The sequence below is a fragment of the Bactrocera oleae genome, chromosome 2 (genome assembly GCF_042242935.1).
Source record: "Bactrocera oleae isolate idBacOlea1 chromosome 2, idBacOlea1, whole genome shotgun sequence".
In the NCBI taxonomy this organism is placed as follows: domain Eukaryota; kingdom Metazoa; phylum Arthropoda; class Insecta; order Diptera; family Tephritidae; genus Bactrocera; species Bactrocera oleae.
The window spans coordinates 73,387,266-73,402,793 of record NC_091536.1 but is presented as its reverse complement, the minus strand read 5'-3'; the positions used below and the strand labels follow the sequence as shown (position 1 = coordinate 73,402,793).

At 33.2% G+C, this 15,528-nt stretch overlaps 1 protein-coding gene across 4 annotated transcripts in view; it reads right to left on the bottom strand.

The window, feature by feature from the left end:
• Positions 1-9,618: 9,618 nt before the first annotated feature.
• Positions 9,619-15,528, bottom strand: part of Atg16 (Autophagy-related 16) — a 214,571-nt gene continuing 208,661 nt past the window's right edge. For 2 of the 4 annotated variants that reach the window (XM_036367986.2, XM_036367987.2), the window contains exons 7-10: positions 13,804-14,104; positions 13,658-13,742; positions 13,445-13,588; positions 9,619-12,062 (exon numbers count right to left, since the gene is read on the bottom strand). In XM_036367986.2, the coding sequence (XP_036223879.2) occupies positions 11,945-12,062; positions 13,445-13,588; positions 13,658-13,742; positions 13,804-14,104 (648 nt within the window). In that variant the 3' untranslated portion in view covers positions 9,619-11,944. The remainder of the gene's footprint in view (positions 12,063-13,444; positions 13,589-13,657; positions 13,743-13,803; positions 14,105-15,528) is intronic. The other 2 variants (XM_036367988.2, XM_036367989.2) reach the window with 1 other exon arrangement.

Here is a 15,528-nt window from a genome sequence, read left to right as displayed (position 1 = left end):
GCTAGCCAGTCATAGCTTGCCGCGGGAGGGTCCCAGCGCCGTTAATACGAGCAGTGGTGAAACAATCGAACAGCGCTGCCAAATTCAATACCCTGAGCAGGCAACCAAACTTGGCAGACCTTGGTCAACAGCGCAATGCCGCAAAGCCTTACAAAGCTACACATATGTATATGTGTATGTATGTACTTGGGAATGTCTGTGGCATATGTAACAAAGCTTGTTGCATGCCACATTATTCGCTGATGCGGTGCGGTTGACATGGCCGCATGTCGCTGTTCGATCAGCGTGCCAACCGAAAGCGCGCCGTCTATCTGTCGATTGCGCAGTCTGTCCGTCCAACGTGTGTGCTGTCGCTTGGCTACTGTTGCCACCGCGTCGTATGTCACAACTATTGCTAGCGCTATTGCGCGCAGTTGGACACAGTTGCCAATATTTGGCGGTGACGTTCCCAGGCCGCATGCGCACCCTTTAGGCATGCCTTGCCTTGCCACATGCCACAACTTTCGTTCCTTTCACGAAGTGAAGCGTGTGGGCAGGCGTGAGATTTCTCGCAGCGCTGCTGCCGCATGAAGAAAAAATACTGTAGATAATAAAATAAAAGCACATTGAAAATCGAAACAACCAGAGCGCTCACACACAAACACACATACATACATTGCCAAAGCTGCCACATGCGGTGCTGTCAGCGCGACTTGGCATTTTGGGGCGTTGCATATCGAATTCAATGACTTTTACTTCAACTGCTCACTACGCTTCCAAACTTGTACCGTTTTGGTTTGCATCTCTATTTCCTGTGTTTTTTTTTACTATTTGTTTGTCACTGCAACGCTGTGTGCTAGTTTTGCTTGGTCAACAATTTATTCGCAAGAATCGTGTTGAATTTTACGGTACAAAACCTTAATGAATCGAAAGCCTAAGCAAGCATTCGCGATAAATGTGCCATATAGTCCGCTGTTTGGTCTAATATTTTGCCTACACACGATTTTAACGAGAACTAATACCACGCGTTAGTATATATTTGCAGATATGTAAATTTGGCGTAGATATAAGGAAAATCAGGTCATATATACACGATAAGATAGTATTCTACTTTTACATATCGGAAAGGTATAATGACCAATGAAGTACACTAGTTCCAGTGTTAGCTCCTTTTTCATCTCATTGACCGTGAGAATAGATTGAAAGTGCGTTAAATAGTTTAGCAGAAGACAGTATCAAACGTTGATGAAACTTTAACGAATAATTTCTAACAGCATACCGAACTCTGTAGCGATAAAAATGGCAAATCAATGCAGAAATCTTTTAATAAATATGTTACATACCTCTTGTGTCGGCTGAGTTTATATTATATATATTATATATATATATATATATAGCATATAACTGTAATACAAAGGACACATGATACATAACCGTTTGTTGTAATTAAAGGAAAGCTTATAAAAGCTTGTGAGTTTGTTCTTTGATTTAAGAAAATTTAAAAATGAAGTTTTTCCAACAACCAAAACTTATCATGTATCTAGTCAATATTCACTGTAAACCCACACAATAATTTCGGCATTTGATATCTGCCACGAAGCGTGTGCACAGCTTGTCTACATTCATTATAGTTCGATTTGAACCATCATTATTATAGTTATTCTAAGTTAGCTGTTATAGTCTACACTGCAAATTTTAGCTGCAATCTAATGTTAGCGGTCGAATCTGTGGCTGTTAAGATAGCTTTTATCTCACAGGCAGAATCGAAAGTTTTACCAATGTGATCTGATAAAGTCTTTCCAAAGTGTTGCATTAGTCGCTTAACCATATCTTGTAAGAAGATTTTGCCCAGAACAACATCAACTCCAATCTTCAAACCTATAATATTTTACATTAAACTTGAATAGCTTGCATAAATGTATAAGATGTTCTTAGCTATTTTATCTACCCTTTTTTCCATCAAACTCGTTATTACCTGTGATAAAAAATATTAAAAATAGATTTTGACCCTGATTACAGAATATACAAGAGCGTGCTTCAAAGCTCAGATTTTAACACGAAGACTGGTTAAATTTTATTTAAGAGATTGCAAAATTAATAAAATCTCATAGTTATAATCATTTAAGGAATACCCAAGGTATTTATATCCCTTAAATTATTATGCTCAAGACATTTCAAAAATTTTTAAGTCCTTTTTTTTATTTCGATAGTTTAGATATTGCAAAATATTTTTCTGAAAGAATTTTTTAAAATTCAAAGTAAAAAATAATGAAAAATCAAGCTTTATTTTTGAAAAAAAAGATATATATATATTATCAGATCAACAATTGCCAACACGCTCGAAATTTGGGCCTCTTTTTTCGCGAATTTGTTTTTGAGAGGCTGTTTTTTTGTTCAATAAATAAATAATTTCGTACATTTATAGAATTATATGTACTTTATTAATATATTTGAAAAATTGTGGATTCCCTTGATATCGGTGAGGATCTTCAGGAGGACCTCCCAAAAATTGTGTCTGACGATCAGTAGAATATTTCGGCTTGAAATTGTTATAAATGGAAGAACCGAAATATTGTAATTTATCTAAACAATAGATAAGTACAGTTAATAATCGAAGGAGTAAAAAAATTTTGATTTTTGCCCAAAAAAGTAGTTTGATTGAATTTACACTTCAGAGTGCATTAAAAATCTAAATTATTATCAAAAATCGTATTCCTTCGATCCTTACCCGACCTCCTTTTAAATCGACTGGTTTAGTCGTTTTCGAGAATTTCACGCACTGATTCCAAAAACAGCGTTTCGATAAAAATTCGACGACATTTAATTAAAAAATCACAACAAACAAGCTCATATCTTCAAAAAAAAATTTCCAGATCGACTTAAAAATTTCGGAGAATATTTTCAAATGTATTTGCTTTCGATACACATATAAGCAGGAAAGACTTCGAATTCACGTTGATATAAACTTCTAACGGTACTAACTACAACTGTAAAAGAATTGTACTACAAAAATTTGATCGTGCCCTAATTAGCTACATCATACATAATTGTAACTTTACCATGAAAGATATGACAAAATTATTAAGAATTGATAATTAGGATGATCCGAAAAGTAATGTGTTCGACGAAATTTTGAAGAAACATTTTTTATTTTTTAGTTTCCTGGAAAATATCTAAGTTTGAATTTAAACCATTTTTCAGTTTAGAGTAAAGCCATATGCTAGGTGTCCATATGCAAGCGTACTGATACTTGTTCAACTCCAACCGCTTCGTAAAAAAATTCACCTTACAAACCATCTTAAAGCAACAAAAAAGACAAAAAACGCTGCGTGGGCTAACGAACTGTAAAGCCATAAGTGCCAGCAAGGCGGCTTCCAACAATTGCACTAAAATAATTGAGGCGCGTAATGAGACACCGCTAAACGACAACTGCTTGTCAGCGACGGACGCCCACAACTCGAGAGCGCTTGCACCTGAGCGCCAGTGAATAAGCGAAATGCATTTGCAGCAGGCTGGCAAAGGAGTGGGTGTTGCACTGCGGCAAGCAAATGCTAATACATTGTATATAGCTGTATGTATGCATGTGTGTGTGTGTGTGCAAGTGTCGCACGATCGTGCTGCTAAAGCGTCGATGAGCGACAAAATGAAATCAATAAATTGTATGCAAATAAAACGGCAGCAACGGTGCTACTTTCACCAAGCGACAGCTACAAGGTGTTACTTGAGCGGCAGCAGGCGGCAATGTTCGACACCTGCATTTGAGCAATTTGCGCGCGAAAGGCAATCAAACTCACGTAGTGCCAACTAACAATTCTTAATAATGGCGTCTAATATGTCCAGCGTGTGTTGTGTGGCGGCGCTGTGGCACAGAGTGACATTACCTATAATTTAGGTTTGCAACGCAGCACACATGCTATAGTATAAGTGCTGACAAAGTGCTGCCGCAGACATTTGCATATAAATCAACAATTTGCGCACAACACAAAGTGCGCCTGCGCAAAACGCCGTTGGCGCTGCCGACGCATTGCGAATCGCAAATGAAAATGCAAAAGGCACACATACATATGCGTGTGTTGGACAATAAAAGCAATGTTGCAAGTTGTTTGCGGGCATCACTTTTGTTTTATTGTTATAGATGTTTGACATCCGCATGTACTTAATATATGTATATATGTGATGTGTGCGTGTGTGTTGTGTAGAATGTCTTCCGGCAGCGCTGTTTTCACTCACTCGTAGCTTTTTTGCATTGCGTGTTTTTCTGCTGCCTGTTTATGTGGCAACAATTTACGTACCACTTTTTATTTCAGTATCACTCTATTAAACTGTTTTCAGCGCTTGAGTGAGACCTCCTGCGTTGCAGTTGCAATGGATAAATGGAAATCATTAGAATTTCTAGCGGGTTGCCTAATGACCTGTTGCATGTTTGTCGAAAGAAGGAGTGCTATTTGAAATGTTGCAAATGTTCGTACATCCAGTAATTAAATATTTAATACGTTTATTTTATGTTATAGCTCAATAGAATTTTTTTTATAAATTTTCAAACAAAAACACTCGTTGCCATAAAAATGTATGCTGGTGTATTTTTCAGAATTGGTTCAGATAGTGAAAAAGTTCTCATTGCACGATAATTCATGACCATTAAGCCTGAAAAAGATTTGGTTATTGATCACAATGGTCTTTGTTGTTGTTGTTGTTTAAAAAAAAAACTTAACACACAAGAAGAACTCAACTTTCAGTGACATAATAGATATAGTAGAGATCTCTCTGTACCATTAACACTTCATCTAGTATTGCTGTGCATTTTTAAAGTAAGAGGCTATTCGAAAATTTAATATTAAGGCCTTAAAACTGTGTCGGCATTTTTCAGTTAGACTAATTTAAGGGGCAAGGTACAGTATGTATTCAAAAATAAAACTTATGTATGGCAAACTGTGCGCCGCCTCATGCTTCAAATCTAAACACGGACACATTGAATTCCTATAAAGGGCTGAGCCAAATGGCCGCCAAGATCATGCAGTTTAAAGCCGCTAAATTATTTTCTTTGGGGGTGTTTCGAAGATTGACGCCAACCAGCAACGCTCGAGTAACTCAATGCCAACATTCAGCACACTATACTCGTAAGTCCTGCCGAAATGCTGCACCGGGTTATCGAAAATTGGCGTAAACGGGTGCAGACATGCAAGCGAAGCCATGGTGACCGAGACTTTGTTCAATTTATAATTGGCATAAAATTATCTCATAACAAAAAAAAAAAAAAACGAAACCCAATTTAACTAAATTTAAGCGTTTTATTTCATTTCAACATCACGACGTTCCTTTTGGTAGACATTGTATTTATGCATACTCTTGGAATAATAAATTAATTTAGTAAATTTTAAAACAAGAGAAAGCGAATTAAGTGAACTGACGAAAGAAAAATAGGGTTTATATGGCTAATCAGTATGCTCTCTTACCAAATTAAATTTATTTCTTTGGATGATTTTTAAAAAGTGAGTGTGATATTAGTAAAGAGAACTCACTCACTGAATAATAATAACATAATAACAAATTTTCATTTTACACTTTCTCAACCCCAAAATAAGTTAACCAAAAATCAAACGAATATTTGTGTTGAACGAAGTTTTCCACTTTTATGCATTAGACTAACTTTGCAGGACTGAACTGTTCTAGTAAGAACAAAGTCATTCCACATGTTGAATTTGCCAGCATACGATTCATTTATGCAATACTTTCGCTTTCCAAGGTTCCTCTCTATTGCAATACTGCTTACTTCGGACTAATTCGAACCTATGAGCTCTCTGCTATGTAATGCTGCTCGAATTACGACACATAAAATTAGTCTTTGCTTACCGATATCAGTTCAGTAGCTTCGTGTGAAGTAATTTACTTTGCTGCTAACTTCCCTTTTATTGCGGCAACATAAAGCATTACGCTTCCACTTAAGCACTTTAAGGGCCATAAAACACTTTGCAAAGATGGCTGCGCAAGAAACCCTTTGTTTTATGAGCGCGAACTTGGTTGCTAGTTTGCGTTGGTAGTAAATTAGCTTTTTATATGCTCCTATATGTCTATAAATGTAAATGTATTGAAATATATGATGAAACTCCTTAAAAGGTCTTACTCATTTAAGAAAAATTTAAGTGTACTTCAATAACCGCAAAAGGTGGGTAGTTTTATATTAATTTTTTCTTTTTTAATTCAAATAATTATGCATACGCGCTCGTAGGCATACGCTTTTTAGTGTTTTATATGGTTTTGCAAAAAAATGTGGATTTTGAATATTTATAGCACTTGAATAGTTCGGCAATAAACCAAATGAAGCAACGAACTCGGTGAATTTAAAAGTCTTAAACAGCAAACTTCCTGAGCGCTTAGAAGACTTAAGCAGCAAACCTCATTTTGATTCCAAAAGACTTTAGCAACGAACTCGAACTCGTATAAGAACTTTTAAAATCAATCAGTTTTTTAGATAGTTTGTTTATTTATGAAATTAAAACGCTATTTATGAAATTTAAAGACTTTTCATAACTTCAAAAATAATAGCAGTTGATATTTTTATGCTCTCAAATATTTTTCAAGACTTTATAAGTAATTTTTGATATAATTTATTAAAAGAAAGCTCAACAGTAACCATTTAAATTTTCAAGGTCTTCTCACTCTAGTTCGTTTGTTACATAATTTAAGCAAAAATTATGATTGTTTAGAACATTTAGATGTCATTGCAGCAAACGCACGTAAGTTCACGTTAGAGACATTTCAATAGAAGCGAATGTGTGCAATTTTGCCATTTTCACTAACAGCAAATATAAAATTTTGTGTTAAACCTGAAAAAAAAATTTTAAAAAACCTTAACTTCTTCCGCAGTAGTGTATAAAAAGGTATATGATTTAAAGGAGATTTTTATTCTGATTTTGAAAAGTCAGTTTGGATGGCATTTATAAGCTATAACGATTCGATCTGAAAAATAGGTTTGGAAATTGTGATGTGGCTTGAAATATAGTAGTTTCATTTGAATAATTTCTTTAGGGTTTGTACCGATGCTTTGGGTAATAATCTCTGTCAAATTTCTTGAAGATACCACGTCAAATAAAACAGCTTTTCGTACAAGACTTGATTGAGCGTTCAGTTAGTATGGCATCTATATGCTATGATCCAATCTGGTCAGTGTAAAATAAAAAAGACTAAAATGTTGAGTGTACTACCGGCAAGTTGCTGTTGCATCACGCTCACTTCATTGCTTACTCCGAATAGTAGGAATTTGACAATATAAGCGGCATGTTGCAAATGAAAGTGTTGCAAATATTACGTTTAAATTATGTACCGTTACTTATTACACAGCTTAAAAATAATTATTTACAGTCATAACGCAATACCGAATGGCCACTTTTCATACGCTTGTATTAATTTACTGCCACACGCTTGCAAGAGAAGCGCGTGAGAATGCAATTGCCATAAAGAACGCAACATTACACGCAATTATACTAAAAATGAAAAGAATACAACTTAATAGCAGATTTACTTAATAACTCAGTACAATGCAAGGTCTATTAGTGTTCAACTACTCAAGCAGATGTTGCAACAACCGATGCATTTCGAACATTTCAATCAATTTGCGCGCCAACAAGCAACGCACGCAGCTGCAAAAGCGAAAAGTGATGCACAGAAACCGAAAAAACGCGAGCGAGCAACATTTATTGGCGGCGTGGCCCACACAGCTGCAACATTTGCGGCAACATCGTTCTAATTGCAATGAGCCGCTGCTCTGCATTGCAACTGTTTTTTTTTTTTGGATTTTTTTTCAATTCAGTTCTTCAAACGCGCTTCCCACAACGTTCGCAATGATCGAGCGCAGCTTAAGCTTTGTGCGCATGTGCAGCTTGGACTAATCTGTAAACTTATCTGCATTGTAAATTTTGCGCTATCTATTAGATCAGAGCAGATATGGTGTGCGTACAGCAATTGTTTTGCATCGATATAGATACTTGTATATATACATATATACATACATTCATATATAGGTATAAAGATAGCGGTAGGCATGCTTGCAGTTTACGCAAGCGAGCAGGTGTTTGAAACAATGCAACAGAGATAACGTTACAAGCAGGTACAAATTTAATTAAAATGTTGCAGCAATGCACTACATGTTGCAAGTAATAAAAATAAAGTCTAAATATATAAATTTTTTAGCAATAAAGTGTTCTTTTAACACTTTTGTGGATTAGCAGTGGTTTCGCATTTGCTTGCATGCATTTGCGAATGTGTGTGTGTTTTGTAGAGTACAACAGGAAGCATAAAAAGTGTCTACACAAGACACTATTCTGCTTAATAATTGAAAATAAATTAAAATTGAGTGAAGCACACAATCCAATGCGCTATTTGTGTCGATGAGAATAACCTATTTGTGTTTAGTTTCATTATTTATTTTTTAACTTGTGGAAAGATAACATTCGTGACTCGATTGTTTATAGGAAAGACTTCTTCTGTGTGAACGGAATGTAGTTGAAGTTTTTTTTTTGAAAAATTGCTTTCAACTCAATATTATTTTATGATGAGAGCAAAGCCTCTGGTCAAATACCAACCTCTGCGAACATTTCTTGTGGATACCCTACTACCATTATTTTCAGAAAAAAATATATATTATATATATAACAAAATTATATATAATGGATGTTTTTTAGACATTTGGTTTTCAAAGAGAAAATACTTTTTTGAGATTAAGTCTCTGTGACAGCTGTTACATGATATAACCCAGTTTGGTTTGCCATTTCATAATAAACAGACCTACTACTGTACGTCCGTCCGTCCGTCTCCGTATATGTAAACTTTTTGCTCAGTTTTTGATATACCGACCAAAAATTTTCCACACGTCCTTTGCTCTTCAAGACACTGCTCATTTGTCGAATCCTGCCATAGCTGTCATACAAACTGAACTATCGGTATTAAGTGCTTATATGGAAAGTTTTGTCATTTGACGAGATATCTTGAAGGAATTCGGCATGGAATATTCTCTAAGGCAAAAATGCAATCTCCGTAGAAATTGTTCAGATCCGAACACTTTTACATATAACTCTCATACAAACTGGCCGATTAAAATCGAGAAAAATATTTTTTTTTTACTACTTTATGCTATATAAAATGCACCTGTGAAGGATATTATTGCTTCGGTGCAACCGATGTTAACGTTTTTTCTTGTTTTTCGTATATTTCGGTAAGAAGCCTGAAGGCAGAAATCACATGATGTTTGAAAGTATCGGATAGAATGATAGGAGTTCTTAAAATGGGCACATCTTTACCATCAAAAGGTCTAGTCAAAATTGCTGCTTCTATTACAGTGCGCATTTATGTATTCAAAAATTATATTTCATTCAAATAAAATCTAGAATAATTATGTTTTTTAAGATATATTTTTCGAAAATATATTTTTTGTTGGCTTTTACTTCTTGAAGTTTGAGTTCCACAAATTGTATTAATTTATTTATTTTGAACAATCAAAATTTATCAAAACAATTTCACTTTAAAATTTCTAAACAGAACTTATATTTACCATAAAAGTAATACAAATATAAAATATACACATTTTATACACAATGTGTAATAAACCTTCCAAGACATCTCCGCAATAAAATTAAAAAATTAAGATTCAAGTGTTGCCATATTATGCTATACATTTATTATGTATAATTATTTATTATTGTAATCAAGTAGTGCTTAACCCTGAAATGGCTCTTACAAAATGGCAAATAAAAATATTATCATGACATATGTATATACATATGTATGTATGTATTATGTATTACAAAAACTTATCATTTTGAACTTACAAACTGACTTTTACGATTACAAGAATAAACAAATTCATTTATTTATTTATATGTACGTGTATGTTTTGTATGTTTAAATTTATGGTAATCAAAAGCAATTAATATTATGCATAAAATATTAGCTTATAATTAGCATACATTGCAAACGCATGTATGTGTGTGTGTGTGTATTTGTAAAATAAAATACAAAAATATTTGACAGCAGTGTAGAAAGGTGATGCTCTCATAATCACGGTTTTGCGTTTGCCCTCCATTAACAATTTACCTTAAAAAGCTTTTCTCATATGCATTTGCATATTAAAATATGTATGTATGTATTTTAGTAGTTATATGCTAATACACAACTGTATGCAGTTTTATTTGCACGCCTGCGAAGCCAGCGTAGTCCTTAAAGGAAAGTAACTTTGTGAGTAGCGAAAAATATTTTATTCGCACTGTCGTTTTTTTATAATAATTTTTCTTGCATTTTTTTTCAGTAATTAAAAATACATAACTTTTATTGTATTAAAAATTGTTGAAAGAGCAAACAAAAATGTATAAATTGTAATGTAATTTTCTTAAGGTATAAAAAATTATTTTTCTTATTGTTGTATAGTTAAAAACAAATATAATTATAAATTTTGTATTAAAAAAAATAATTTAATAATGTATCAAAAAAAAAAAATATTTTTTTCTTTCAAAAATGATAAACTTTATAATAAAATTATATGAAAAATTCGTTAAAAAATTTCTTTGAAAAATTTTGATAAAAAAAATTTAAGCTATCACAAAATATGACTCTCATTAGTATTTCGTTTCTTTTTAATTTATCAAGAAAAAAAAAGATTTTTTAACTGTAAATTAGCAAGATAGTAAAATAATAATAAATTTGAAGCGACAGCATACTGTTTTTCTTGTTGTTGTGTTTTTATAAACAAACATTATTGTAATTTCTGTAGCCAGATAAAATGTAAACAAATTTCTAACAACATTTTGAGTTTGAAAAACATTCTTTTAGAGCATGATTTACTAGTAAAAAAAAATAGTATCAAATAAAAACTCATTTAATAAATTTTATAAAGTTCTCTTTAGATAACATAAAAAACATAACTGTAGTTTTTTTCTATCATTTTCTGGTACTTCTTTTTAATTAATTAAAAAAATACATACATTTTTAGAAATAAGTTCTAATATTTTTTTCTTTAATCAGAAATATTGATTTTTTTATTGTTGTATTATTATAACAAATATAATCAAATACGTTAATTTCTTTAGTCAATGCAATTTTAATTCATTTAATTTGTAGCAAAAGAAACTATTTTAACATACTCTTAAACGCAAGAAAATATTATAATATTATACATATATCACATATTATGATAATAATTCCTTTAATAAATTTCGAAAATGTTTGATTTAGATAAAAAAAGTTATGATAGCAGTTACAAAAAAAAAATAATAATAATAAAAATGTAAAATCTTTTTTGTTTCTAATCAGATATATTGTTTTGCTTATTGTTGCGTCCTTATAAACAAATGTAAATTTTTGTTATCAAAATTTGTATTTTCTTTTGAAAATATACTTTTATTCGCATTAGTAGACCATGCCAAAACTAAACAAGTTTTTATTAAATTTTTTTTAGTAAATTTAATCTTTTCATTAAACTATATATATATACATATACCGAAAAACTTGCTTATTATAGTTGACAATTAATTTTTACAAATACAAAAGTAATTTTTTTTTAAAAATTCAGCGCACTTTACTTGTAACTATTTGCATCGTTATTGTTACAATTCTTAAACATTGACTTTGGGTATGCTGCTGCTGCACAACAATTTACTATTCTGCCACTTTGCACTGCAGGCAAATATAACTTATAACTAAAAAATATAAAAAAAAACTACTTGCAGATTTCACCCCCCAAAACGCCAACTTCTGAACGCCCACGCACTCGCACCTTTGCTTTTTTGAAGCTTTCACACTTTGTAGTTGTTTTGGTTTTAATTTTTGTTTTTACAATGCAAATTGCGGCTCGCTTACAGAGTTAATTCCACTTGCAACCGCTTCCAAACAATAGCTGACACTTAGCTATGCTTCTCTACCCGCGCCGCTGTTGTTGCTGTTGTCGCCTCATCGGCTGTCATTGCCGTTCGTTCCGTGGCTACGATTCGGTGTAAATGATGCAGCGTTTGCCTTTACCCACGGAGGCCAGCGCATTGCTGTTGGGGCACCAACTGACCGCGTTCACCGCCGAGCTGTGAAAGAAACCGGAACCATAACTGTTAAGTGTTTGGGCGAAGTGGTTAAAACCCAGCACAAAAAATGGAAGAAAAAAGAAAAAAAAATGCAATGCAAAAAAGCAACAAAAAATCGTATGTGTGGTGTAAATGCCAAATTAGGTGTGTTAGTACGCGAGAATAAATGTGCGCAAAACAAAAACAAAACAGATAATGAAAATACTATTTACCTAGAAAGAACATAAATTTAAAAATTTTAGTAACATGACAAAAAGTAAAAAATTATTTTCGATGACAGTAAAAAGAAGTCAAAAGAGCAACATGCAGAGTAATAACGTCTTTATTTTCGAAGAGAACGTTACTGGAAATACGAAATTCTTTCAAACAATACCCCAGCGGAATTTTTGTTTAGAGAAATCAGAATATAATGTTCAGTGTATACGAGTAGACCACGGTCGATAATTTTTGAAACTTTCAAATTAATAGTAGGATGAAACAAAGCTTGATTTCCGTAAAAATTACTAGTCTTTCTTCACATATCCTCTAAATTTATGTGGAAAATTCATATTACCGTATTATTGGTTTTTTTATTATTTTTATTTTTTTACAACAAACGTTGTTTCACGAAAAATTTCAAGTAAAATTTCTTTTAAATTTTTTTTTTTAATCCATGGACTTTTATGAAAATTTTTTGCCGAAGATTGCAATATACCCTTTTTTACCTTAAAAACTCAAGCCCATTGCTCCCTACTACTTTCCGACCTCAGATCGCCTGTAAGCTATTTTTCATATATTTTCTTCCTTTTTCAATGAAATTCATCTTACTATTATTTGTTTTTTTTTCACTTTCTGCTATTTTCAAAGGTCTAGTAGATATTTATCCACAATGTAGAGCTAAACGATGGAGGCAAAGGTCTATGTAAATGTTGGATTATCGCTATAATTGGTGAATATCTCCCCCAATGATAGTTGCCATTGATAATTGAAACCGAATCTTGCGAATAACTGTAATTTTTATTTAAACCGATAGTATATTTTGAGCATTTAAGAGATATGACTGCTATGACTATGACTGATTCTAAGAGACATTCTCAAAATTTCCGGATCGGAATCGTAATCATCACCAAACGATACGAATAATAAAATACGTAATAAAAACATTATATTTTAGTTTAAAAATATATACGCGAATAACGGCATTAATAGTTTCCCAATTCTTCCGATAATAATTAATGTCTATGGTACTATAATGTAGGGTTAATACTAATTCCACAAACATTTTTCTATTGTATTGTATAATGTTAGTGTGATACACTTATGCAAACAAATAAAAGTAATATCAAGCTATATGAATAAATTTTGATATGAATAAAATCATACCAAAACATTAAAAAAATAAATAGAATACAAAATTCCCAACTTACGTGTGACCCTTCAGCGTCGCCTCCAATTCGCCCATGACATTCCAAATATAAACTAAACCATCGGCTGACCCGCAGGACACCTTCGAACCGCACGTATTGAATGAGGCTCTCGCCCAATCACAGCTGAGTTTGAAATTTTCATGACTACACCAAAAACAAGGAAACGATATTATGTGAAAATGCTATTTTAAGGACAAATTAAATCGAACTCACGAAAACGATCCGATTATTTGATTTTTACGTAAATCTAACAGTTTTATTGTATCATCTCTAATGGAACATATTAGGTAATAGCCATCTGTAAGGTAATAAAAAATGTTAATAATAATAATTTAATATACTATACATATATATGTTACCCTTTGACAGGTCAATCGATGTGATCTTCGCTGGCAACAATATGTCGTCCGCCTGCTTCTCCGTTCTGATGTCCCAGAAGCGCAGTTTCTTATCGTAGTGACCGCTAATAATTGTCGAGCCGAGACTGTCGGTGGTCACCAGATCGTTGCAACTGGAGCCGGCGAATTTCGTCTCAATGCATGCTATGCTGCGCAGATCCCAAATCTTCAGCGTACGATCATGACTGCCAGTCACTACTTTAACTGGCTCTTGCAGATATTTGGCAGCCATCACTTTGCCGCTGTGACCTGTGAGTGTATGCTGGAAGGTGATAACAAAAAATGAGATTTAAAATTGAAAAAATATATATAATAAATATAATAAAAAGGATTTACACACTACAAGTACATCGAAGGTTAGATGTACTTTATATGTGAAATATAAAAGTTGTGAATGCCACGACATAATACAATAATCAATCTGAATAATGTGTTGAGCGATGTCCACAAATGAGCACCCATTTTTTAAAACCTAACATTCAGTTCCAAACTTTCCAAAAAAGCTTTCTGATTCTCAAACCATACCTACGAAAACTAGAGAACCGTTCAAATTTCTATAATAAGTAATTATTTACAATAATTAAATTTCTCTATACAACTCCTGGACTTTGATTGACTTACATTGTTTTTTTTTTTTCGTATGTGCTTTGATGTTAGCCGAAAAATTGTGGATTGTATAAAACATTATATAAGCGGGTTTCGAATGACTGACGAATATTAAGCCAACTCTTCTCAGGGGAGAAAGTCACTTGCCTGGTTGTTGGAGGGAGAGCTGAAACTGTAACTACTGCACCAAAATACCAAATAACTTACTGGTTATCGGAGCGGTCATAATTGGCTTTACTGGAGTATGAATCTATCACATCAGTTCCACTTCAACCTGGTGACGATGAGCTACTCAGCTCTGATTATTCTAAGGCTCATTAGTTGACTTTTTAAAAAATTTCCGAAACATATCTTAGCAATATGGAAAGCGTTCCAAGTTGAGGACTGCTTTGGTCCACAACAATAGAACCTGGAATTATAACCGCCGAAGTTTCTCAACTCGGCAGTATTCTACAAAACTATTCGGTGATGTTGTCAACTACAATAGCAACAAATGATATAAGAAAACCTTTAGATTGCGATCTTTGAACGACTTAACTTTTTAAGTAATACTAATAATGTGGGTCCGAATATTAACTTTTAGCGTCTCATTTATGTGATAGATTATTTTTATTGTAAGCTTTCGAATCAAATATCAGTCAGGCACTCGACACACAGAGTCGAAATTTTTACTCAGGCTTTTTGGGCCGAGATGATCCAAATCAAACTCCAAAAATAAATATTAAAAATATTTCCTATATGTTAAATTTTTTATTTATATATTTTTTCTATTTTAAATATTTGTTCTTATTCAGAATAGTCTAAATATGATTCCGAGATAGCCTACTGAGCATCAACGCGTCATGTGTTATCAAACAAGCAACAAATTACGTAAGCGCGCATGTATGAGTTTATGAGTGCGTGTGTGCCACACTAACCGTTGAGGTTCGCCCAACTGAGCTCATTGCGTTTTATGGCAGGTGTTGCAATTAAAAATATTGTTTGCATTTTACGAGTAATTGCGCCTTTTCCTGAGACAATAAACATTTTTAACGAGACTCATTAGCTCGACCAGAGCGGCACAACGCCCAGAGGTGCGTG